The following is a 25,651-nucleotide window of genomic DNA, read 5'->3' on the forward strand; positions in this document are numbered from 1 at the left end:
TGACTGTGTGAAGATCTCATGTAATGTAATATATGTTTATTATATTACATGAGATCAGCGATCAGAAAAATAAAAATTAATGTCCCATACAGGGACTAAGTAAAAATGTAAAAAAAAGTAAAAAAAAATGTTTTGAAACTGTTAAAAAAAAAAATACAAAATAAATTAAAATAAATAAATAAAATATTAAACCGATAAATCCGTATATTTATGCAAAAATAAAAAAAGTACACATATTTGGTATCGCCGCGTCCGAAACAACCCGAGCTATAAACCTGTCACACTAATTAACTCCTTCTGTGCACACCGTATTAAAAATAAATAAAAAACGGAGGAAAAAACTATGCTTTTTCCTCATATCGCCAAACAAAAAGTGGAAAAAAATGCGATCAAAAAGCAAAATGGAAATAAAAATGGTACCGCTGAAAACGTCATCTTGTTCCGCAAAAAAGTCGCCATACCGCTCCATCAGCCGAAAAATAAAAAAGTTATAGCGCTCAGAATAAAGCAATGCAAAAAAATATTTTTTATATAAAATTGTTTTATTGTGTAAAAGCGCCAAAACATAAAAAAAATATACAGTAAGTGTAATATCGCTGTAAACGTACCGACCCGAAGAATAACGCTGCCTGATCACTTTCACCACACGCAGAACGGCATAAAAAAAAACCCTCAAAAAACAATTCCTGAATTGTTGGTTTTTGTTAATTTTACCTCCCAAAAAATGGAATAGAAAGCGATCAAAAAATGTCACGTACCCAAAAATGGTACCAATAAAAATGTCAACTCATCCCGCAAAAAACAAGCCGTCACATGACTCTGTCGGCCGAAATATGGAAAAATTATAGCTCTCAAAATATGGTGATGCAAAAACTAGATTTTGCAAAAAAAAAAAGCGTCTCTTAGTGTGTGACAGCTGTCAGTCATAAAAACCCGATATAAATCTGGTATCTCTGTAATCGCACCGACCCGAAGAATAAAGTAATCTAATCAGTTATATCACACGAGGAACGGTGTAAAAAAATAAATAAAACCAATTCTTCACCTGCTACTGATTTGTTTATTATGTCTCCCAAAGATCGCAGTAAGGCTCTGCTCACATTTATCCTGCGCTCTGCGCTGAGCACTCACGCCAGAGTTTCCGTGTAAATCTCTGAAATACGTGATTCAGACGGAACCCATGACGGAAGATTCCCTGTAATGAGGCAGATATAGGCCACTGTGAATGCCGTCTGGCCTGTGATCCCACGGTGTCATTTGTTTTAGGCGTGCATAAAAGTGCGGTTGGCCACAGTTTTGTGCACTTCTGAAAAAAAGGACACCACTAAACAGAGGCCAGACGGAGTCCAGAGTAACTCTGCTGCCTCATTACAGTGAATGGATCCTGCAGGGGTTTCATCTGAATTACATCACTTGGAAATTTAGATGGAAACCCCGATGTAAGTGCTCAGCCTAGAGCACCGGATAAATGTTACGTAAAATGTTCCCAATAAATAGCTTCAACTCAGTCCTCAAAAAAAGCTAGTCCCCACTCAGGTCCGTCATCTGTTAAAAATATAAGGGACTTCCAAGTTACTGGTAGCAGAAAAGCTCTGGAGAAGCGAAATGGCCCTTGCCCCCCAAAAGAAATTCAGAAAATATTGTGCTCCCAAATCCAAATGCCTATTCTACAATAATTTGTTATCCAATTGTCAAATAGCACTCCGTCCCCCCCAGATCTCGCCGTATGGCTGAGCGGTACGATACAGCCACATATGGGGTATGGCCACTTTTAGAAGAAATTGTGTGACTCATTTCGGCACCATTTTTACCCATTGTGTGAAAATGTAAAATCTGAGGGTAAAACATTTTTTTGTGGTAAAAATATAATTAGGCTTTTTTCACTGCCCAATGGTATAAATGTAAAAATTAAAAAATACTCACTACTTCCCTAGATAAATTCCTTGAGAGGTGTAGTTTATAAAATGGGGTCACTTGTGGGGGTTCCTGCTGTTTCGGCATGTAAGCGACTCTTCAAATGTGACATGGTGTCTGCAACCTATCCCAGCCAACATAGCGCTCCTTTCTCTTCCGAACCCTGCCGTACACCAAAGCAGTGGTTTTCCCCCACATATGGGGTATCGGCGTACTCAGGAGAAATTGTACAACAAATTTCATGGTGCAATTTATCCTATTACCCTTATGATAATGCAAAATTAAGGGATGAAAAACGTTTTTGTGGGAAAAATGTGAAAATTTTATTTTTACGGCTCAATATTATAAACTTCTGTGAAGCACCTTGGGGTTCAAGGTGCTCACCACACATCTAGATAAGTTCCCTAAGGGGTCTAGTTTCCAAAATGGTGTCACTTGTGGGGGGTTTCCACTGTTTAGGAACATCAGGGGCTCCCCAAATGCAACATGGCGTCCTCTAATTATTCAAACAAATTTTACATTCAAAAAGTCAAATGGCGCTCCTTCCCTTCCGAACCCTGCCGTGCACCCAAACAGTGGTTTTCCCTCACATATGTGGTATCATCGCGCTCAAGAGAAATTGCACAAAAAATTTTGGGGTCCATTTTTTCCTGTTACCCCTGTGAAAATAAAAAAAATTGGGTCTAAAGTAACATTTTTGTGAAAAAAGTTAAATGTTAATTTTTTTCTTCCACATTCCAAAAATTCCTGTGAAGCACCTGAAGGGTTTAATAAAGTTATTGAATGTGTTTTTGAGCACCTTGAGGAGTGCAGTTTTTAGAATGATGTCACTTTTGGGTATTTTCTGTCATAAAGACCCCTCAAAGTGACTTCAAATATGATGTGGTCCCTAAAAAAATGTTTTTGTAAATTTTGTTGGAAAAATGAGAAATCGCTGGTCAACTTTTAACCCTTATAGCTCCCTAACAAAAACAAATTTTGGTTCCAAAATTGTGCTGATGTAAAGTAGACATGTGGGAAATGTTATTTATTAACTATTTTGTGTGATCTATCTCTCTGATTTAAAGGCATGAAAATTCAAAGTTTGAAAATTGCTAAATTTTCAAAATTTTCGCCAAATTTCCGATTTTTTCACAAATGAACGCAAGTGATATCGAAGAAATTTTACCACTATCCTGAAGTACAATATGTCACGAAAAAACATTCTCAGAATCAGGGGGATCCGTTGAAGCGTTCCAGAGTAATTACTTCATAAAGTGACAGTGGTCAGAATTGTAAAAATTGGCCCGGTCACGAAGGCAAAAACAGGCTCTGGTGCGAAGTGGTTAATAAAACCAACACATTTGAAGAAAACCTAACAGGACTACAATTTGCAATACACAATTTCATCAGTTGTACCACTATAGGGGTCATCTACTTAATAGAGTGTATAGAGAGTTAACTACAATATGTGGGATGGATGTCAGATCCGCTATAAACATGTATTAGAAGACATTTATCTGACGCAATCAATCCCACAACATTAAACCTGTCTGTGGTTTCAAGACACTTTTCACAAAAACATAAAGGGGATATCAGATCCTTCAGATATTAGGAATAGAAAAGGTTTATAAACCATTAAGAGGTGGAGATATGAAAAGAAAAATCTTAAATAGAAAGTCATATTGGATATTTAATTTACACACTAGAGCCCCACAGGGAATGGGCATCAGACAGGATTAATATTACAGTGCAATTAATTGTATTTGTCTTTGATTTCCAGTGATTTTATTGAATGTCTCATGTATGAGTTGTATTTGTGTATTATCTTTTTCTTCCATACAATACAGGGTTAAATTGTCTGAGAAGTGCTCAGTAATCAATGGACACCCAGGAAAGGGAAGGATATAAAAGTATCACAGAGACTCACATGTTGTAAATCAGGAATAAGCATTGGTTTCCTATGCGGGCACTTGGTGGTATGCCATCACAACAGTTTTATGAACTCACAATAAGGCTATGTGCCCACGTAGCAGATTTGATCCAGAGCGTTTTTGCCTCTCTCTGGCAGAAAAAAACGCATGCTGATTTACATGTGTTTTTTCTGCCAGAGAGAAGCTTTTTTTCAGCGTTTTCGCATGCGTTTTTTCAAGCAGTTTTCCAAGCGATTTTGAGCATCTCTTGGAAAGTGCTTGACAAGTTGGTCACACTATATAAATCCGTGCAACCGGCATGGATTTATATATTGTAACCAAGTAATAGTTAAAAAAAGAATAAGAATGGTAAAAAATAAAAAAAAAAAGATTATACTCACCTTCCGATGTCTTCCCGGTGTCATCTCTGCTGCGTCCGGTCTCTTGCAATGCTCGCGCTGTTGTGAAGGACCTGCGGTGACATCATTGAGTCATGTGATGGGTCACATGACTCAGTGACGTCATGGCAGGTCCTTCACAACAGCGCGAGCATTGCAAGAGACCGGACGGCGTGGACAAAACACCGGAGGATATCGGAAGGTGAGTATAATCTTTATTTTTTGTTTTAAATTCTTTTATTTACAGATTCTATGGTACCTGAGTCTGGAGGAGAGTCTTCTGTCCTCCAGGCCTGGGTACCATCCACACATTAGAACGCGCCAATTACGCAAGTACAGATGCGGAATTGGCGCGTTCTAATGCAAGTCAATGGCGGTGATTACGCTGCGTGTCCGCAAAATTAATGGACATGCTGCGTATTTTTGAGCGCAGCATAAACGCTGCGGAAAAATACGCAGCATGGGCATTGAAAGTGCGGATTTGCATTGGAGACCATGGGGGAAGGTTTACCAAGCGTTTACGCTGCGGAAATTCCGCAGCATAAACGCTTGAAAAACGCATCGTGGGCACACAGCCTCAATGTGAGGTTTTAACAATATAGACCATGCTGGAGAATCCATCTCTCCTCCTTGCTCTACTTGAACCTTGAAATGTCCCTGACCAGGGCGGCTCCATGTGGTGATCTTCAGACAAGGTGCATTGAATAAATAGTGAGCTGACCTCCCTCTCCATTTTCCCATTATATCCATGTTTTCTCTATAGTGATGAATATTTATTTTTGCTAAAACTGTGATATTTTCACTTTAAAACTTTTTTTAAACCTTTTTTATAAACTTTTTTTAAACAACTCTCCTTAGTGCGATCATACAACACAGAAGCCTCTGATTGCTCAGATGATGCACTGTACTACTGTAGTGCCGTGTATTATCACTACCTGTGCAATAGTAACATCCCCATACTCATGAGCTAAGTGTTGCCTGATCGGTCATTTGGCAGACGGTTATCTCTCCCGACTCCCCCATACACACAAATATTCCCGCTTTCCTCTGGTCTGAGAGAGTCGCCTCCAGACTCCTCTAGCGGAGGATTATCTACAGGAAGAACAAACATTTTAGCCTCTGAAATTCTGGATCATAGATCCTTCTCTGCCCTGACATTATCTGTTGGGAGGCCCCCAAAAACATTATATAGTTTACCAAACCCCCCTGAAATCAGTGCTTTCATGCAGCTTTAGTCTAATGTGTCTGGGGGCGTTAAAAGGTAACTTATTGAATGCTGCCTCTGGCCCGGCCTAATAGACTTTCGTACATTGCAGGCCCAGACACCATTATTAGGCATTTAAGTATCATAGTAACTAGGCAGCCCCATACTATTGAGCACTTGGGGGAGGAAGGTCATTCAGCCGAACTCTGTCAAACCTTCTTAGATGCCATGTTTGCTTTTTGCAGGAGCAAGTGGTTAAACTGCCAGGGATTTTATTGCAGCCGCACCCATGCCATCCCTGCGGTGTACATCTATGTTCTGGTGCTCAAAACAATTCATATAAGAACAAACACAAATGTTTAACATGTTAAAAAATGACAATGTGTCTTCTGCTTTTTGCATGTTTTTTTTTTTACAAGAATTGTTGGTGACAGTTTTCTTTTGAAACTTTTTAATATCTGCTTTTTTCTGTTTTTTTTTTCTTGTAATATAGGAAAGCCTAAGGCCAGAAGTAAACCCCATAATACACTGTACATGTAGACTTTAGTATCAAATCATTTCTGTCCACGGTGTTTGTGCAAACAAAACAGCTTTTATAAAAGCCTCACACTTCTGTGTGTGAATCAGACATGAGATCTAACTTAATAAAAGATTACAGTCTGGAGAAGACGGAAAACATTCATATAGACGGCCAGTGGTGCAGTAGTCAGTGACGGACTCTGGCCAAATATGGTTTTAGAGCCGTAGTAGAAGATGTTGCCTCATCATGACGTAGTTATTTCTCATGTCACTTGTAATGAATATCTCCTGCAGTATTGCTAATTCCAATTCCATTGTCGGAAAATGAGACAAGAAGTAGCGTTATGGAAGGTGTCATGAACTCACAAAGAGACGACACCGGGAAGATCACACAATCTCTCACCATTGCCGTCACTCTGTTGGGATATGTATATACACCCCCGTACGGTCACTGTCAGCTTCACGATAACCCAATTATTATTGTTCGCTGCCACCACCGTCCAGATTTGAAATATAATACAGGCCTGGTCGGACGCCTGCATTCTGGTAGGGTATAAGGCTTCGGGGGAGGGAACGATTACAGAGCAAAAGAAACAGGACTATTACATTTTATATTTAATCCAAAAGGAAGGCAGTGTTATGAAAAATATACAAGGATTTTACAAAGGGGACAATACAGTACAGAATATACAGTTACACAATATAAACAGGATTAAAGAAGACTTACGTAATAGATCGCAGAGACAATTCCGTTTAGCTGGAGGGGGGCGCCTCACTTATTGATTTGACTGTTATCGAACAAGATCCGTTTATTATAGTCTCTATACCCCCCTGGCAATGAATACTCATCCATCCTCCTTGGATTCTTTTATGCCTAAGGGGAGACCTGCCCACACAGCACCTGGGATGACATTAAGGGGGCTGGCTCTACCATTTTTTCCGTTATGAATTTACCTTCCTTTAGAGACCACACATGACATAGTTGTTGTCTGTTATTTTGTTACTTTTGCACCCCAGCTACCCGGAGGGACTCACAGCTACGATAAAATAAGCATATTGTTCCTTGGCTGACCCTGCCACTAAAAACATGGGTCCCATTATTAGCGGAGTTATACAACTTACAATATTTCTTATTTCGTATCAGCTCCGGACATCCTGGAGTTTGTGTTAAACCCCTTTGAAGCCTAAATGAGTTTTCCTTCAATCTCTGCCCCTGCTGGAAGGTGTCGGCCTATCCCAGGTCTGTGCTAAGGGGAGATGCATTCCTATGTTAAGTGGGTCAGTAGCACCTTTTGTGCTGCATTTGTCTACAAGTGACTTCTGCTGTGTGTGTTAAATTGCATGGAAACAGTTGGTTTGGTCCAAATGGTGGATAAGGAAGAGGTGAGAGGGAAGAGGGGCTTGGGAGAAATTGTTAATATTTTCTCAATATTTCCCTGACAGTGAGTCTATGAGAAACGTATTCAGCTGCAGACTCTGAGGAAGAAACTGCTTGTTGTCTGTGGCCTAAAATATATAGGTTTTATTACTAGATGTAAAGAAAAAACGAAATACTGTCAAATAATAAATCTCCTTATATGTTTCCCCTCGTTATCTCCAATAGTTGTATTATTGCACAGGATTTTTATGATGTTCCATTGGCTTATCTTCTCCTCATTCAGGTCTCTACAATATCAGATCCTCTCAGTGAAGATCTTCTATATAAGAAAATTTTCCTGATTTACCCATCAAAGATGGATATGGACAGGGACAAGATGGAGATGGCGGAGAGGATATTACATCTCACCCTAGAGATCCTCTTCCGGCTTACTGGAGAGGTGAGAGATTCTGATGACATCACATTTAATTATTCTTATCTATGGGAATAACAGGTGAACAAAACTGGAGAGGTGAGGACTCTGGAAATGTCTGTAGTGAGATTTATTAATGTGTCTCTCCATAACCAGCGATTAATCACAGGACCTCCACCTCACCCCCTGATACATGAGGACATCAATGACCAGATCCTACAACTCGCCTACAAGATGATTGAGCTTCTGACTAGAGAGGTGACCTTGCTGGGACATTATACAGTAACGCTATGAAGGGATCGGGGGGATGACGGTATCATTGTATGTGTCAGGTTCCTATAAGGTGTCAGGATGTCGCTGTCTATTTCTCCATGGAGGAGTGGGAGTATTTAGAAGGACACAAAGATCTGTACAGGAACATCATGATGGAGGTTCCCCAGTCCCTCACATCACCAGGTAATAGACAGGACTAAATACACACAACCTATAATTATCTGTATGTAAAGAATGAATTCAGTCCCTGTATGTGTTTCCTCCAGATCTATCCAGTAAGAGGACAACACCAGAGAGATGTCCCCGTCCTCTTCTTCGTCAGGACTATAAACAAGAAGATCTCAATGTTCATCAGGTAGATACAGAGAAGATGTCATGAGATCTCCCCTATGATGTGTAGACGGCTGTGAAGGTCTTGTGCTCAGTCTTGTTTTATCCACCAGTATTATATGTTTTATATTTGTGTAGTGAGAACGGAGGGGATGACAGGATTAGAGCTGATCATTAGTGTTGAGTATTCCGATACTGAAATATCTGGTATCGACCGATATTTGCAGTATCGGAGTTCCGATACTGAGTTCCGATACTTTTAGAATATCGAATACCGGAATCGGAAGTTCCCATAATGCCTGTGCTCTGCAGTGTCTCTGAAGGATGACAAGCTGGATGGCAGCGCTCAGCTTACTGTACTTGTAATTTAGTGTTAAAGGATTTATTAAAAAAAATAATAATGTTTTCATGCACCGTCTCTTTAAAAAAGCCGTCCGGCAATTCAGCAGCGGCATACATCGGTACCCGACGATTTAGAATAGAAAGAATAGAGCATCACACATAGATTAGATGCATAGAAACATGTCAGTCACATATATAAGAAGTACAGTGACAGTGTTGATTACTGTACTTGTCATTTAGTGTTAAAATAAAGGATTTATTAAAAAAAAAAATTGGCGTGGGGTTCCCCGTAATTTTAGTCTCTAGCAGAGGTTAAGCAGACGGCTGGGGCAGATGTTTGAAGCCTGGGAAGGGGGTAATACCCATGGAGCTTCCCAAGCTACTAATATCAGCCCCCAGCTGAATACCTAGCCTTTACTAGCTATTAAAATCGGGGACCCCCCAAAAAATGACGTGGGGACCCCCCTATTTTAACAGCTTGCAAAGGCTAGGCAGACAGCTGGGGGCTGATATTAATAGCCCAGGAAGGGTGCCATGAATATTGGCCCCCTCCCAGGCTAGAAACACCAGCCACCCCAGAAATGGCACATCCATAGGATGCGCCAATTCTGGCACTTAGCCTCGCTCTTCCCACTGCCCTGTAGCGGTGGCAGTGGGGTAAAAGGGCTGGGGTTGATGTCAGCTTATAATGCCTGCTGACATCAAGCCCAGGTTAGTAATGGAGAGGCGTCTATAAGACACCCCCATTACTAACCCCAAAGTCAAAGTTAAAAAAAACCCACAAACACCCAGAATAAAGTCCTTTAATTGAAATAAAGACACAATTCTTTATTCTAAATTAAACCATACTTACCATCACACCCATTCCAGCTGAAGCCAACGATCTCCTGCAATAAAAGTAAAATAATAAAGCAACCTCATCCTTACCTTTCCATGGTTCCCACGACGGCTCCAGCTCTGCTACATTCACATGACAGACTGGATCGCAGCCGAAAGCTGCCATCCAGCTTGCCATGCCGCAGACACTGAGAAGCTCCTCAGTGAAGCTCCTCAGTGTCTGGCTGTGACGGCATAAAGATGAGCTGAGGTCATGTCCAATGAACTCAGCTCACCTCATGCACGTTACTGACAGCGTTGGAAAATTCTCCTGCGCATGCAGTGAGCGTGAGAGAATTCTCTTGCTGAAGCGCTGAGCGCAGGAGAATTTTCCCACGCTGTCAGTGACGTGCATGAGGTGAGCTGAGTTCATTGGACATGACCTCGGCTCATCTTTATGCCGTCACAGCGAGACACTGAGGAGCGCAAGCATGCCTGCGCTTCTCAGTGTCTGTGGCTTGGCAAGCTGCATGGCAGCTTTCGGCTGCGATCCAGCCTGTCATGTCAATGTAGCAGAGCTGAAGCTGTCGTGGGAACCATGGAAAGGTAAAGATGATGTTGGTTTATTATTTTACTTTTATTGCAGAAGACATTGGCTTCAGCTGGAATGGGCGTGATGGTAAGTATGGTTTAATTTAGAACATTAAAAAATTGTGTGTTTATTTCAATTAAAGGACTTTATTCTGGGTGTTGTGTTTTTTTAAATACTTTACTAGAAATTTATGGCGGTCATGTCTAATATTGGCGTGACCCCATGAATTTCGGGCTTAGGTCCAGCTGATAATGCCAAGCTGGCCCTAACCCCTTTATTACCCAGTGAGCCACCGCACCACCCGCTTCTATGAACGCGCCATTTTCTGGGGTGGCTGCGGACTGCAATTTGCAGCGGGGGGGGGCATAAAGCTTGGGCCTCCCTGCGCTGCGGATTCCAGCCCCCAGCTGCCTAGATGTACCTGGCTGGACACAAAAATAGGGCGAAGCCCCACGTATTTTTGTTTTTAATTATTTCATGAAATTCATGAAATAATTTTAAAAAAAAGGGCTTCCCTATATTATTGTGTCCGGCCAGGTACAAATAGACAGCTGGTGGTTGGGGGCAGCCCGTTCCTGCCTGCTGTACCTGGCTGGACACAAAAATATGGCGAAGGACACGTCAAATTTTTGGTGAAAAATTCAATAAAATTAAAAAAAAAAAAACACATTTAGGGACTGCATCTTTATTAAGCCATCCACGTGAGGGGTTAATAAAGATGCAGTCCCTAAATTATTATTTGTTTTTATTATTTTTTAATTTATTTTTCCCAAAAATTTTGACGTGGGCTTCGCCATAATTATGTATGCCAGCCAGGTACAGCATCCAGTAACGGGCTGCCCCCAACCACCAGCTGCCTATTTGTACCTGGCCGGACACAACAATATAGGGAAGCCCTTTTTTTTTAAATTATTTCATGAATTTCATGAAATAATTAGAAAAAAAAAAACGTGGGTCTTCGCCCTATTTTTGTGTCCAGCCAGGTACAACTAGGCAGCTGGGGGCTGGAATCCACAGCGCAGGGAGGCCCAAGCTTTCTGCCCCCCCCCCGCTGCAAATTGCAGTCCGCAGCCACCCCAGAAAATGGCGCGTTCATAGAAGTGCCATCTTCTGGCGCTGTACCCAACTCATCCAGGGCCCTGGTGCGGTGGCTCACTGGGTAATAAAGGGGTTAGGGCAGCTTGCCATTATCAGCTGGCCCTAAGCCTGAAATTCATGGGGTCACGCCAATATTAGACATGACCGCCATAAATTTCTAGTAAAGTATTTAAAAAAACACAACACCCAGAATAAAGTCCTTTAATTGAAATAAACACACAATTTTTTAATGTTCTAAATTAAACCATACTTACCATCACGCCCATTCCAGCTGAAGCCAATGTCTTCTGCAATAAAAGTAAAATAATAAACCAACATCATCCTTACCTTTCCATGGTTCCCACGACAGCTTCAGCTCTGCTACATTGACATGACAGGCTGGATCGCAGCCGAAAGCTGCCATCCAGCTTGCCATGCCACAGACACTGAGAAGCGCAGGCATGCTTGCACTCCTCAGTGTCTCACTGTGACGGCATAAAGATGAGCCGAGGTTATGTCCAATGAACTCAGCTCAACTCATGCACGTCACTGACAGCGTGGGAAAATTCTCCTGTGCTCAGCTCTTGAGCAGGAGAATTCTCCCACGCTGGGATGGCATTGAGAGGACAGGCTGGATCACAGCTGAGCGCTGCCATCCAGCATGCCATCCTTCAGAGACACTGCAGAGCGCAAGCTTGCAGTGTCTCTGAAGGATGGCATGCTGGAAGACAGCGCTCAGCTGTGATCCAGCCTGTCCTCTCAATGCCATACCAGCGTGGGAGAATTATCCTGCTCAAGCGCTGTGCGCAGGAGAATTCTCCCATTCTGTCAGTGACGTGCATGAGGTGAGCTGAGTTCATTGGACATGAGCTCACCTCATGCACGTCACTGACAGCGTGGGAAAATTCTCCTGCGCTCAGCGCTTCAGCAGGAGAATTCTCTCACGCTCACTGCAAGCGCAGGAGATTTTTCCCATGCTGTCAGTGACGTGCATGAGGTGAGCTGAGTTCATTGGACATGACCTCAGCTCATCTTTATGCCGTCACAGCCAGACACTGAGGAGCTTCACTGAGGAGCTTCTCAGTGTCTGCGGAGCTTCACTGAGGAGCTTCTCAGTGTCTGCGGCATGGCAAGCTGGATGGCAGCTTTCGGCTGCGATCCAACCTGTCATGTGAATGTAGCAGAGCTGGAGCTGTCGTGGGAACCATGGAAAGGTAAGGATGAGGTTGCTTTATTATTTTACTTTTATTGCAGGAGATCGTTGGCTTCAGCTGGAATGGGAGTGATGGTAGGTATGGTTTAATTTAGAACAATAAAGAATTGTGTCTTTATTTCAATTAAAGGACTTTATTCTGGGTGTTTGTGGGGTTTTTTTTAAGTTTCGCTATGGGGTTAGTAATGGGGGTGTCTTATAGACGCCTCTCCATTACTAACCTGGGCTTGATGTCAGCTGGCATTATAAGCTGACATCAACCCCAGCCCTATTACCCCACTGCCACCGCTACAGGGCAGTGGGAAGAGCGAGGCTAAGTGCCAGAATTGGCGCATCCTATGGATGCGCCATTTCTGGGGCGACTGACGGCTGGTGTTTCTAGCCTGGGAGGGGGCCAATATTCATGGCACCCTTCCTGAGCTATTATTATCAGCCCCCAGCTGTCTGCCTAGCCTTTGCTAGCTATTAAAATAGGGGGGACCCCACGTCATTTTTTTTGGGGGGGGTCCCCCATTTTAATAGCTAGTAAAGGCTAGATATTCAGCTGGGGGCTGATATTAGTAGCCTGGGAAGCTCCATGGGTATTACCCCCTTCCCAGGCTTCAAACATCTGCCCCAGCCGTCTGCTTAACCTCCGCTAGAGACTAAAATTACGGGGAACCCCACACCAATTTTTTTTTTAATATATCCTTTATTTTAACACTAAATGACAAGTACAGTAATCAACACTGTCACTGTACTTCTTATATGTGTGACTGACATGTTTCTATCTATCTAATCTATGTGTGATGCTCTATTCTTTCTATTCTAAATTGTCGGGTACCGGTGTATGCCGCTGATGAATTGCCGGCTTTTCATGTCATTCTACATTATTCTTAGTTGTTTTCCTTCATGTAGAATTAACCTACAAGGAAAGAAAGGGTTTATTTTTATTCCGATATTTGTGTCCCATTGACTTGCATTGGTTTCCGGTATTGGAATCGGCCATATCCGATATATTTTGGGTATCGGTCCGATCCAATCCGATCCGATATTTCCCGATATTGGAAGGTTTTGCTCAACACTACTGATCATACATGGGACTTCTCCATCTGTCTTTGACTTTTATAATATTTGTTTCAGGGTGAAGATCTGACCCATATTAATACTACAGAGACATATGTGAGGGGTGATGAGCGGTGTAAAGAGGAGATTCCTACATATGACTACCCAGGTGAGTAGTGACCACTAAATGCAGAGAAGTCACAGATTCTTCTCAGTCACCGGCTGTGGCTGCTTTATCGGTGGTGTAGTCCGGTCGTATCACAATCGTGTGATGACCATTTTGCATCTAGATCACAACATTCTCCTCCGTCCGAAAATGTTCAGTTTACTTTGGGAAATTGTGAAAGCCCTTTTCTATAGATCTTACAACCTGAAGGATCCACCTACCCCCTGGGTTTAGAAGACGCTGACCGTTACCTGCTCAGATCTGTAAACTACAAAGCCAAATGACAGCGTACGTAGAATGTGCTGACAAATTAGAAAATCACTTGAAGAAAAATATTATGATGGGCCTGTAAGAGAAAGCGGAGGGTAATGATGCTGTTGGCTTCCTAGAACCCTGATATCTTATTGGATGAATCTACCTTCTCTCCCTTCTGTGCTGCTGAATGTGCTCATATGGTCCCTACAAGACCAGGTCCAGTCTTTCTGGCCAAACTTCACTTTTATGATCGATAACATTAAATGTGCAGTGAGGCCAAGTGTGAATTTCTGTACAATAACAACAGAGTTTCCCTTTATCCTGACTTTTCAATATCTTTTAAAACCAATTAACTTCAAACAGGATCGCGATTAACTATACAAAAAGCATTACACCTGTGCCATGATATATCTCTAAGCTGTGTGTGGCTGATGGCTGTAATATACATTTATTCACGCCTGCAGGAGATGTGTTGGCTCCAGCCCTGGTTTCATGGATTCACTCCACGTCATAAATTCCATTATGTTTTCAATCCTAAGGAATTCAGATTACTGCACAATCTCTCCAGAAATGGGGGCACTAATACATTCTCTACTCTTCTGGTCAGGACTCATAGTAGATCCAATGGTCCACCATAAATTAGTGTAACTCCAGTTTAGTGTTGGATTTCTCCCCTCATACATACGTTGTTGTTGGGGATGTTACATGTTTTTATATTCTTTCTTTTTTTACACCTTCACTCTCTATGATAGTTTCATTGTGGTGGGATCAGCCTGCCTCACTTATGTGAGTCTGTAACTCCCTGGTTTTCTTTCAGAAAGATCTCCATTGCCTCTTCCAAATGTCCGAGATCTAAATTTAAGACACCTCAGCTCTGCAGTATTATAAAAAAAGTTCACTTTAAATGTCTAATATTTCTTCTCATCTGACAGAAAATATTGTCCCATACGATAGTTTAGATTGCCAAGAGCCACCGAGCCCCATACTCTAATTACCCCAGAGAGGTTTCACCACTAGTTACTCATTTTTCTCTGATGAAGACTGTTGAGTTTGATCATTTTCAGTAGATGTTTTATTGTCTATAGTCACAGTTTTTGACTTCAGTACTCCTCTGCTTTAGCCCCTTCCTGCAGCCAGTTTTCTGTTCCTAATCAGGGCCATTTTTGAAATCTGACGTGTGTCACTTTTGTATGGTGATATCCTTTGTGAAGAATTCCAAAGTTAATAGAAAACAAATGGACCTTACAAATTATTTTCCAACTTCTTTTGAATCTGACAATCCCCTATATACGGTTGTACCCTACTGTCTGGGCACATGGCAGGTTAAGAAGGGAAGGAGCGACATTTAGCTATTAGGAATGCAGATTTTGCTGGAATAGTTCGCAGACACAATGTATCGGGGGAGCTGTTTATGGTCACCTGGAAGCTCAAAAGATGGCTACCACGAACAGGCTTGCCTTATCTACCCGTTTATAGATTTCAAAAATTACTTTGCTCATCACCCTTTAACCCCTCTACATGGATCTGGACTAACACAGAGACCCCTAGGCTTGGGCCACGGTGTTACCTGGTATTCGGTGGAGTGAGATGGGAAGAAGAATAGTCAGGTAACCGGGTCACAACCAGGAGGGCAGAGAAAATACAAAATCAGAAGACACAAGAGTAGTCAGTAAATGGGCCGAGGTCACAACAGGAAACAAATACACAAGCCGGGAGCTGAGCACAGAGGACTGAACCAGAGGAGAACAAGGCTGTATCTGGCAGCTTCCGGCAATATGCTTCCAGCTTTAGTAGGGTGCGGTGCTTTCCAAATGGCTGAAGCAGGGAGCAGATTACTCCAGCTGGACAGCACACACACCCATACTGCCAGACTGGATGGTACTACTGGTCCCAGCAACCCTAATCTTAGTGGTGGACAGAGCCTGCGCCGCCCAGAGCTTCTGGTTCTGACGTCTCCTCCATCACCAGCGCTGCCTGCAAGATGAATAAGGCGGTGCCTGGTTAGAGAAGCAGACGTCACACAAGTCGAAGCAGGAGGAGAAGTAGATGTCCCAGAGGAGATGGTACACACCTTTTGTAGAAGCACTAATATGACAAAATGGCAGAAAACCAGAGCAGTAGAAATCCCCATCAAGTGACTCCATTTTGGAAATTATAACCCTCAGTGAATTAATCTATAGGAGAAGTGACTATTATGACTTCACAGTCACTTTCCAAAAATTAGCACACGGTGGATGATGGAGAGTGAAAATTGCAAATATGCTATTTTATTACCCAACCCATAGTGCCCATATTGTGCTCCAGGAGACACACACCGTAAATTAAGTGGGTTCTTCTCACTATAGTAATGTCAAATACATGGATGCTAAATCTGTTTTGGGCGCACTGCAAGGCTCAGAAGTGAGGGGGAAACTTAACTTTGGGAGAGCGGATATTACTGGATTGATTTATGGAAGCCATGTTGATTCTCAAGAGCCTAATAATGTGGAAACCTCTGTTTTTCTACTGACAGATGATGGACCTGAGTGGGGACTTGTTTTTTGTGAGATGAGTAGAAGTTTTTATTGTTATTATTTTTGCCTACAGAACATTGTTTGATGGCTTCTTATTCCATATTTTGGAGGCAGAATGAACAAACAGTTGGACACCACGCTCCACTGGTTCATCCTATGAGGTTTTCTATTAGACTGTGAACTGTCATTCTGTCAATAACTTCCCGTTTCTACAGACATGTTAAGTACAATTAACACAAGAATCCCATAGAAAAATAAATAAAGATTGCATACCACTTCTAAATCAATCTAAACAAACACATCCCTGGGCTACATGCTAGTCCAGGAAAATGAAGAGATACATGCTCAAGTTTAAAAATCTATTTTATTAGACACAAATCGAAAAAATAGAGGAATATTTAAAATATTTTAAATATTCCTCTATATTTTAGATTTGTGTCTAATAAAATAGATTTTTAAACTTGAGCATGTATCTCTTCATTTCCCTGGATTACCATATAGCCCAGGAATGTGTTTGTTTAGACATTTTAAGTAGAAATGTTCAAAAATATAAATTTCAGGGACATTTTATTCAAAATTAATAATTGTTTTTTTTTCTTGGCAGATGACTGTACCAGAAGATCAGAGAGACAGGAGATTTTTAATTCTGACGATCTTGAGATCCCACAGGATACAATTGAAGTGAATGCCATTACTTCAGATATACCATCATCCCTTCACAGCAAACATCAATCATCTGATTCTATGAAACACATCCTGTCTGCTGATTCATTACCGACTACTAAGGAAAATCAAAATAAAATAAGCATTAAAAAACGAACTGCTCCTAAAGCAAAGAAGCCATTTTCACATTCAGAAAATGGAAATAGTTTTACCTTTGAAAAGTCTATTCTTAAGCATCAAAAAATACACACAGCGGACAATAGATTTTTTTGTTCCAAATGTGGAAAATGTTTTAATCAGAAATCAGTTTTTGTTGATCACCAGAGACTTCACATAGGGGAGAAGCCTTTTTCATGCTCAGAATGTGGGAAATGTTTTAATCGTAAAAAGTTTCTTGATAGACACAAGAGAATTCACACAGGGGAGAAGCCTTTTTCTTGTTCAGAATGTGGGAAATGTTTTAACCGGAAAGATCATCTTGATAGCCACCAGAGAACCCACACAGGGGAGAAGCCCTTTTCCTGTTCAGAATGTGGGAAATGTTTTAATCGTAAAATGAATCTTGATACACACAAGAGCACCCACACAGGGGAGAAGCCCTTTTCCTGTTCAGAATGTGGGAAATGTTTTAACCAGAAATCAGGTTTGATTAAGCACCAGAGAACCCACACAGGGGAGAAGCCCTTTTCCTGTTCAGAATGTGGGAAATGTTTTAATTATAAAATGATTCTTGATAGTCACAAGAGAACCCACACAGGGGAGAAGCCTTTCTCCTGTTCAGAATGTGGGAAATGTTTTAACCACAAATCAGGTTTGATTAAGCACCAGAGAACCCACACAGGGGAGAAGCCCTTTTCCTGTTCAGAATGTGGGAAATGTTTTAATCGTAAAATGATTCTTGATAATCACAAGAGAACCCACACAGGGGAGAAGCCTTTTTCCTGTTCAGAATGTGGAAAATGTTTTAACCTGAAATCCAATTTGATTAGGCACCAGAGAACCCACACAGGGGAGAAGCCTTTCTCCTGTTCAGAATGTGGGAAATGTTTTAACCACAAATCAGGTTTGATTACGCACCAGAGAACCCACACAGGGGAGAAGCCCTTTTCCTGTTCAGAATGTGGGAAATGTTTTAACCAGAAATCGGGTTTGATTAAGCACCAGAGAACCCACACAGGGGAGAAGCCCTTTTCCTGTTCAGAATGTGGGAAATGTTTTAATCGTAAAATGAATCTTGATAGTCACAAGAGAACCCACACGGGGGAGAAGCTTTTCTCCTGTTCTGAATGTGGGAAATGTTTTAACCACAAATCAGGTTTGATTAAGCACCAGAGAACCCACACAGGGGAGAAGCCCTTTTCCTGTCCAGAATGTGGGAAATGTTTTAATTGTAAAATGATTCTTGATAGTCACAAGAGAACTCACACAGGGGAGAAGCCTTTTTCCTGTTCAGAATGTGGAAAATGTTTTAACCAGAAATCCAATTTGCTTAGGCACCAGAGAACCCACATAGGGGAGAAGCCTTTTTTCTAATCTTTTTTTTTAATCCAATACATTTTTATTGAGATGTTTTTCATTAGTTTTTTTTTTTTTACAAAACAGGAAACCAGTACATACAATAATAAAATAACATACCATAGGATGACATACGTGCATCTCTCCTATATATCCTTTCAGCTTGCCCATTACCGTCTGATAACTTGCAATTACTATATCTTACAATTAACATTCTTGAAATCTCTTATATAACCATAATATTGTAATAAACATTATAATCCTATACACATATAGGTGTGCTATATTACCCATACCACATTTAATGAATTCCAATATACATTACAATGAAACATTAGACCTCGCCAATACTGCCCTTCTCCCATAAGTCATTGTCTCTCCAACAATAACCCCCTTGATGGCATTCCAGGTGTATCCAACCATAAGCCCCATATTTTCTCAAATTTATTCATTGAGTTTCATTTTTTATATACCCCTTTTTCTAATCTGATAATATTATTTACCCTGTTTTTGCGTTCACTAATTTCTGGAGGTGAGGGGTTAATCCATTTGGATGCAATATGTTTCCTAGTTTTAAATAAAATATGTGAAATCCCTATTGAAATTGGGTCAAATTCCATATAATCTTCTAATATACCTAATAGGCATTTTTTGGGTCTGGTTGAATATCTATTTTATATACCCTCTGTTAGGCGTCAGTCTGGTGGTGGATTTGAAATGGGTCCAGGACCTTCTGTGGTCTCCCATTTCAGTCCAGCCAGGGCTGATGCTGCTCAGCATCACCATCAGCCTCAACACCTAGCTGGTCCGCAAGCACTGTTTATCTCCCAGGTAGCTGTGCCTAGCAATGTTACATAGTTAGTAAAGCCGAATAAAGACTTGCGCCCATCAAGTTCGACCTGTTAGTTCTGTAATTGCTAAAGTTGATCCAGAGGAGGGCAAAAACCCCAAATGATTTGGCCAATCTTCACCTGAGGAAAAATTCCCTCCCGACTCTGAAACCAGCAGTCAGAATAAATCCCTGTATCAACCTACTATTTTATTCTATTTTTAAGTATATGCTGAAATCTGCCTGGTATCTAGAAATGCATCCAGTCCCCGCTTGAACTGGTGTAGTGAATCCGACATTACCGTCTCCTCACTCAGTGAATTCCATATTCTCACTGCTCTTACCGTAAAGAACCCCTTCCTATGCTGGTGCTGAAACCTTTTCTCTTCCAGTCTTAGTGAATGCCCTCTTGTTACCGTAATATCCCTCTTTTTGAACAAATCCCGGGCAAGATCTCTATACTGTCCCCTAACATATTTGTACACATTTATTATGTCCCCCCTCAACCTTCTCTTTTCCAGGCTGAATAGTCCTAGTTTTGCCAACCTCTCTGGGTATTGCAGTCCCTCCATTCCCCTTATTAATTTTGTTGCCCTCCTTTGTACCTTTTCCAGCTCATTTATATCCTTTCTATATATTGGGGCCCATAACTGAGCACAGTATTCCAAGTGTGGTCTGACCAGTGCTTTGTACAGTGGAAGAACAGTGTTCTCATCCTTTGCAGCTATACCTCTTCTGATACATCCCATTACCCTGTTTGCCCTTACAGCAGCGGCCTGACTTTGGGCACTCCAATTTAGTTTGCTATCAATCAAGATGCCCAAGTCCTTCTCCATCTCTGAATTCCCCAATGATTTCCCATTCAGTGAGTACTGGTGACTTCCATTTTTCCTTCCCATATGTATGACCTTACATTTCTCCTCGTTAAACCTCATTTGCCATTTAATGCTCCACCTACCCAGCTTATCCAAATCCCTCTGTAGGTCTTCACTATCCTCTTTTGTATTAATTGTTTTACATAACTTTGTGTCATCTGCAAATATTGCTATTTTACTATTTATCCCGTTGACTATGTCGTTAATAAAGATATTAAATAACATTGGGCCTAGTACAGACCCCTGTGGTACCCCAATAGTGACGCTTACACAATCTGAGTATATTCCATTTATAACCACCCTCTGCCTTCTATCCTTTAGCCAGTTAGCTACCCACTTGCAAACATTTTGCCCCAGCCCCATCATTCTCATTTTGTATACCAACCTATTATGTGGCACGCTATCGAATGCTTTTGAGAAGTCGAGATACACGACATCCACTGGTTCCCCCTGATCTACTCGAGAGCTAACCTCCTCGTAGAAGTCAATCAGGTTAGTTTGGCAGGAGCGATTCCTCATGAATCCATGTTGGTTCGGGGTTAATAGATTATTAGCATCAAGATGCTCCATAATTGCCTCATTAATAAAGCCTTCAAAAATTTTGCCCACAACGGATGTCAGACTCAACGGCCGATAGTTTCCGGTGTTACTTTTTGCTCCCTTTTTGAATATTGGCACTACATTCGCCTGTCGCCAATCAAGTGGTACAGACCCAGTCTCAACAGAGTCCTTAAATATAAGATATAACGGTCTGTCTATCACATTACTTAGTTCCCTTAGTACCCGTGGGTGTATGCCATCAGGTCCTGGTGATTTGTTTATTTTAATGTTACTGAGGCGTTTCTGTACCCCAGCTTGGGTTAGATTTGTCATACTTAGTGGAGGATTAAGCTTGTCACTTCTCATTTCGCCTGTTAGTTCTTTTTCCTTTGTGAAAGTTGACGAAAAAAATTTATTTAATAGATTAGCTTTATCCTCATCTTTCTCTATGATTTTGCCTTCCTCACTTTTTATCGGTCCAATATTATCCGATTTAATCCTTTTACTATTTATATACGTAAAGAACAGTTTGGGATTTGATCTACTTTCCCTAGCAATACGTCTCTCTGTTTCCTCCTTTGCTATTTTTATTTGTTTTTTGCAGGTTCTCGTTTTTTCCTTGTAACACATTAGTGCCTCCTTGCTGTTTTCCTGTTTTAATCTCTTGAATGCCTCTTTTTTGCTATTTAACGCCCCTTTTACGTTCTTGTTCAACCATATTGGTTTCCTCTTATTTCTGGCCCTTTTATTCCCATACGGTATATATCTCTCGCACTGAGTATTCAGAATTCTTTTGAAGGTTTCCCCATTTACTATTCGTATTCCTTTGATTAAGAACTTTGTCCCAGTCAATAAGTTGAAGGCTTTCTTTCAGCTGATCAAACTTCGCCCTCCTAAAGTTTAATGTTTTTGTTGTTCCCTTATTGATAACCCTACTGAAGGGCATTTTGAAGTCGATAATATTATGGTCGCTATTACCTAGGTGCCCCCCTATCTGTACCTCAGTTATTCTATCAGGCCTATTAGTCAATATTAAGTCCAACACGGCCTTCCCTCTCGTTGGTTCCTGCACTAGTTGGGAGAGATAATTATCCTTAATATTTGTCAAGAACCTTTTTCCTTTCTGAGATCTACAGGTTTCTGTTTCCCAGTCAATATCCGGGTAGTTGAAATCCCCCATTACAATCACTTCATTATGTTTTGCTACTTTGTCTATTTGTCCTAATAGCAGATTCTCATTCTCCTCTGTTATATTTGGTGGCTTATAGCAGACCCCCAGTAATATTTTATTATTATTTTTAGTTCCCTCTATCTCTACCCACATGGACTCGACCCCCTCTTCTCCCTCTCCTATATCTTCCCTTAGTCTGGGTTTTAGACATGACTTTACATATAAGCAGACTCCTCCGCCTTTCCCCTGTTTCCAGTCCCTTCTAAATAAACTATAATCTAATAAATTTACCGCCCAGTTGTAGCTATCATCTAGCCAAGTCTCTGTTATACCTACGATGTCATACCTCTCCTCCGATATAAGCGCCTGCAGCTCATCCGCCTTATTGGTCAGGCTTCTTGCGTTGGTCAGCATGCAAGATAAAACTTTGGGGTTATTTAGCATCCTATTCTTCTCTAACGATCTAACTGTACTATCCCCACCCCCCTCTCCACCCTCATTATATTCACTTCTCCCCTTCCCCCTTGCTTGCCTCACATCCCACCTATTTCCTTGGTTTCCCCCCTCCGTCTCTAGTTTAAAAACTCCTCCAACCTATTAGCCATCTTCTTCCCCAGCACCGCTGCACCCTCCCCATTGAGGTGCAGCCCGTCCCTACGGTAGAGCCTGTAGCCGACAGCGAAGTCGGCCCAGTTCTCCATGAACCCAAACCCTTCTGCCTTGCACCAACTCTTTAGCCACTTATTCACCTCCCTAACCTCCCGTTGGCGCTCCTGTGTGGCTCGCGGGATTGGTAGTATTTCTGAGAAAACTACCTTGGAGGTCCTTGCCCTAAGCTTCCTACCTAGGTCCCTGAAATCATTTTTAAGGACCCTCTATCTACCACTCATTTTGTCATTGGTGCCGATGTGGACCATGACCGCTGGGTCTTCGCCAGCCCCACCCAGTAACCTGTCAACCCGATCCGCGATGTGCCGGACTCGAGCGCCAGGGAGGCAGCACACCGTTCGGCGATCCCGGTCTTTGTGACAGATTGCCCTGTCTGTCCCCCTAATAATAGAGTCACCCACTACCAGAACCTGTCTTGCCTGCCCTACACTTCCCCCCTCCCCCTCATTACTGGAGCATACACTCCCCCGGCGGTCAGAGGATCTGTCGTGCTCCAATAATGCTGGTTCTGAACCTGCCTTCCTATACTTCTTCCCTCTATCCCTCCTAACTGTTATCCAGCTCCATGCCTGTTCAGCCTGCATTTCCCCTCTATGCTCCACCCCCAGTATTGACCTATTGAGTGTCTGCTCGGTGAGCAGCAAACTCCGTTCCATGTTGTCGATGCTCCTCAGTACCGCTATCTGAGCACTTAGATCCAGAATTTGGGCTTCCAAGTGCACGATATGCTCACATCTCTCGCAGCAGTATGGATCCTCGAGCGGTTGCTCACGGAATGCATACATTGCGCAAGATGTACACTGCACGGCTCCGGCCAACATGGACGTCATTCTAAATATGGGGATACAGTCAGTATATATATACAAGTACAAAACACAATTATTTATATATAGGTGTATGGACGGGGATCAATTAGTGATGTGCAAGTGTATCAATTAGATATCGGCGGGGGATCAGTTAATTATCAAGTATGGACGGGGGAATCAGATAAGTAGGTCAGGTGGATTAATTAAGTAAAAAGTAAAGTAAAGAAAGAATGAAATACAGTCAGCAATTCAGTCCTAAGTCCTCCCTTCCAAACTCCCTGAATCCAAAGTCACTGAAAAACAAGTCACACACTTACTTTCGTTCGCACTTACGCTCCGGACATACGCAGCTCGTTCACACTCGCAAACTAAGATTTAAAGAGGTTTTTTTTTTTTTTTCTCTTCCTTTTCCAGCAATGTACCCTTCACCTCAATGCACTTCCAAAGGACTTGATGTCCAACCAGCTGCCCCTTATAAACCCTTAATTATGACCCCTTCCCCTTAATTAACCCCTTGTGAGTAAATCTACACCTCAGGATTTTAGTGCAATGTAGTTAACCCTTAAATACACAGGTAGTAAACTAAGAAACTAAAACTGTAGTGAGAAAATAGGTTTTAAAAAGCCCAATAAATCTAAACAGGTAGAAAAGCACTCAGCAGGTCACAATGCAGCACTCACCGCAATTCACACAGGTATTTTCTGCAGGATTCCCAAATACCTCTTCACTGAAAAACAAGTCACACACTTACTTTCGTTCGCACTTACGCTCCGGACACACGCAGCTCGTTCACACTCGCAAACTAAGAGATTTAAAGAGTTTTTTTTTTTTTTTTCTCTTCCTTTTCCAGCAATGTACCCTTCACCTCAATGCACTTCCAAAGGAAGTGCATTTTCTCAATCTTTTTTGCCTCTTAGACATCTACAGAAAAATCTTCTCCTCTCGATTCTGTGTTGCAGTATTGTGGGCTTTCTAGGCTCCAGCATTCAAGGTTCTGAATCTCTAGGCTCTGGTATTCTTGGTACTGGTGTGCTCAACTCTGGCGTTCTCGGCTCTGAAATTCTAGGTTATTGGTTATTGGTTTCATTCAAAGATCAGAAACCTCTTTTTGCTCTGTAGAACTTCGAGCTCTTCTTCTGCTGTAATATGGTACAGTATGGACCCAGACAATATCACTGAAACCCTCTTTATAGTTGCGTCTAGGAACTTTATTCGCATCCTATGGTGCAGGAGCCATGGATGGACCAGAACATTTGCCATTTGGCAGAACAGTTATTCTCCTGGAAACTTGCTCCTGAATCTGAGGGATACAAATTGGTTCCTTACAAGTACTTTGTTCTTCCAGAATGTTTTTGTTCTTAGGAGTGGGTTTTATAGTTGTTTCACCAGGTTTAGACTTTGCCTTCTTGCTCAGGACAAGCCTTAAAGCGCACATGTGAGCAGGACTGTGCTTAGTAAACTACATACACTGACCGGTGGGCGCCATTACACTGAGTAAAATGATACCTTTGTTGATGAAATCCGTCCAGAGGTTCTTTTGTAATCTTTATTTTCAGTTCTGCCATAATGATATGCTCTTGCTCTGGGGTGGGACTTTAGGGAGGGGCTGTAAGTGGTGCTCTCATTATGTATTCCTATCTCTGGCCTCTGACAGGTCACTGTGCTTCTGCTTATATTTTAAATATTGCCTTTGTAATTTCTCTGTCAATTTGAAATTTACATCCCCCAAAATGGCCGCCGGGGCCCGCGCATGCGCAGTAGCATCTTTCGGTTGCTGGGTGCCATATTGCTGCATGGAAGTTTCTTTTTCCTTTAGCAAAATGGCGACCGCGCGTGTGCAGTAGCATCTTTCGGCAACCGAAAGATGCTACTGCGCATGTGCGGGCCTTTGCGGCCATTTTGGGGATGTAAATTTCAAATTGGCAGAGAAATTACAAAGGCAATATTTAAAATATTAGGCCGGCGACTGAAAGCACAGTGACCTGTCAGAGATAGGCATACATAATGAGAGCACCAGCTACAGCACCTCCCTAAAGTCCCGCCCCAGAGCACGAGTATCTCATTATGGCAAAACTGAAACTAAAGATTATAAAAGAACCTCTGGACGGATTTCATCAACAAAGCTATCATTTTACTCAGTGTCATGGCGCCCACCGGTCAGTGTATGTGGTTTACTAAGCACAATCCTGCTGACAGGTGCGCTTTAAAGCCAAGTTCTCTAGTATTGTCACAAGTGTCATCAGCG

General features: G+C 41.9%; 1 protein-coding gene across 1 annotated transcript in view; it reads left to right on the forward strand.

Annotated features, from left to right (window-relative positions):
- The window catches only part of LOC141176153 (uncharacterized), a 246,575-nt gene extending 227,295 nt beyond the window's left edge, over positions 1-19,280 (forward strand). The window contains exons 2-7 of the mRNA XM_073660151.1: positions 7,589-7,744; positions 7,874-7,975; positions 8,050-8,173; positions 8,257-8,345; positions 13,483-13,573; positions 16,943-19,280. Of these exons, the coding sequence (XP_073516252.1) occupies positions 7,661-7,744; positions 7,874-7,975; positions 8,050-8,173; positions 8,257-8,345; positions 13,483-13,573; positions 16,943-18,534 (2,082 nt within the window). The 5' untranslated portion in view covers positions 7,589-7,660 and the 3' untranslated portion in view covers positions 18,535-19,280. The remainder of the gene's footprint in view (positions 1-7,588; positions 7,745-7,873; positions 7,976-8,049; positions 8,174-8,256; positions 8,346-13,482; positions 13,574-16,942) is intronic.
- The last annotated feature ends 6,371 nt before the right edge of the window (positions 19,281-25,651 follow it).

Source organism: Phyllobates terribilis, unplaced genomic scaffold, assembly GCF_046119375.1.
Source record: "Phyllobates terribilis strain yellow unplaced genomic scaffold, ASM4611937v1 Scaffold_17__1_contigs__length_24005725, whole genome shotgun sequence".
Lineage (NCBI taxonomy): Eukaryota > Metazoa > Chordata > Amphibia > Anura > Dendrobatidae > Phyllobates > Phyllobates terribilis.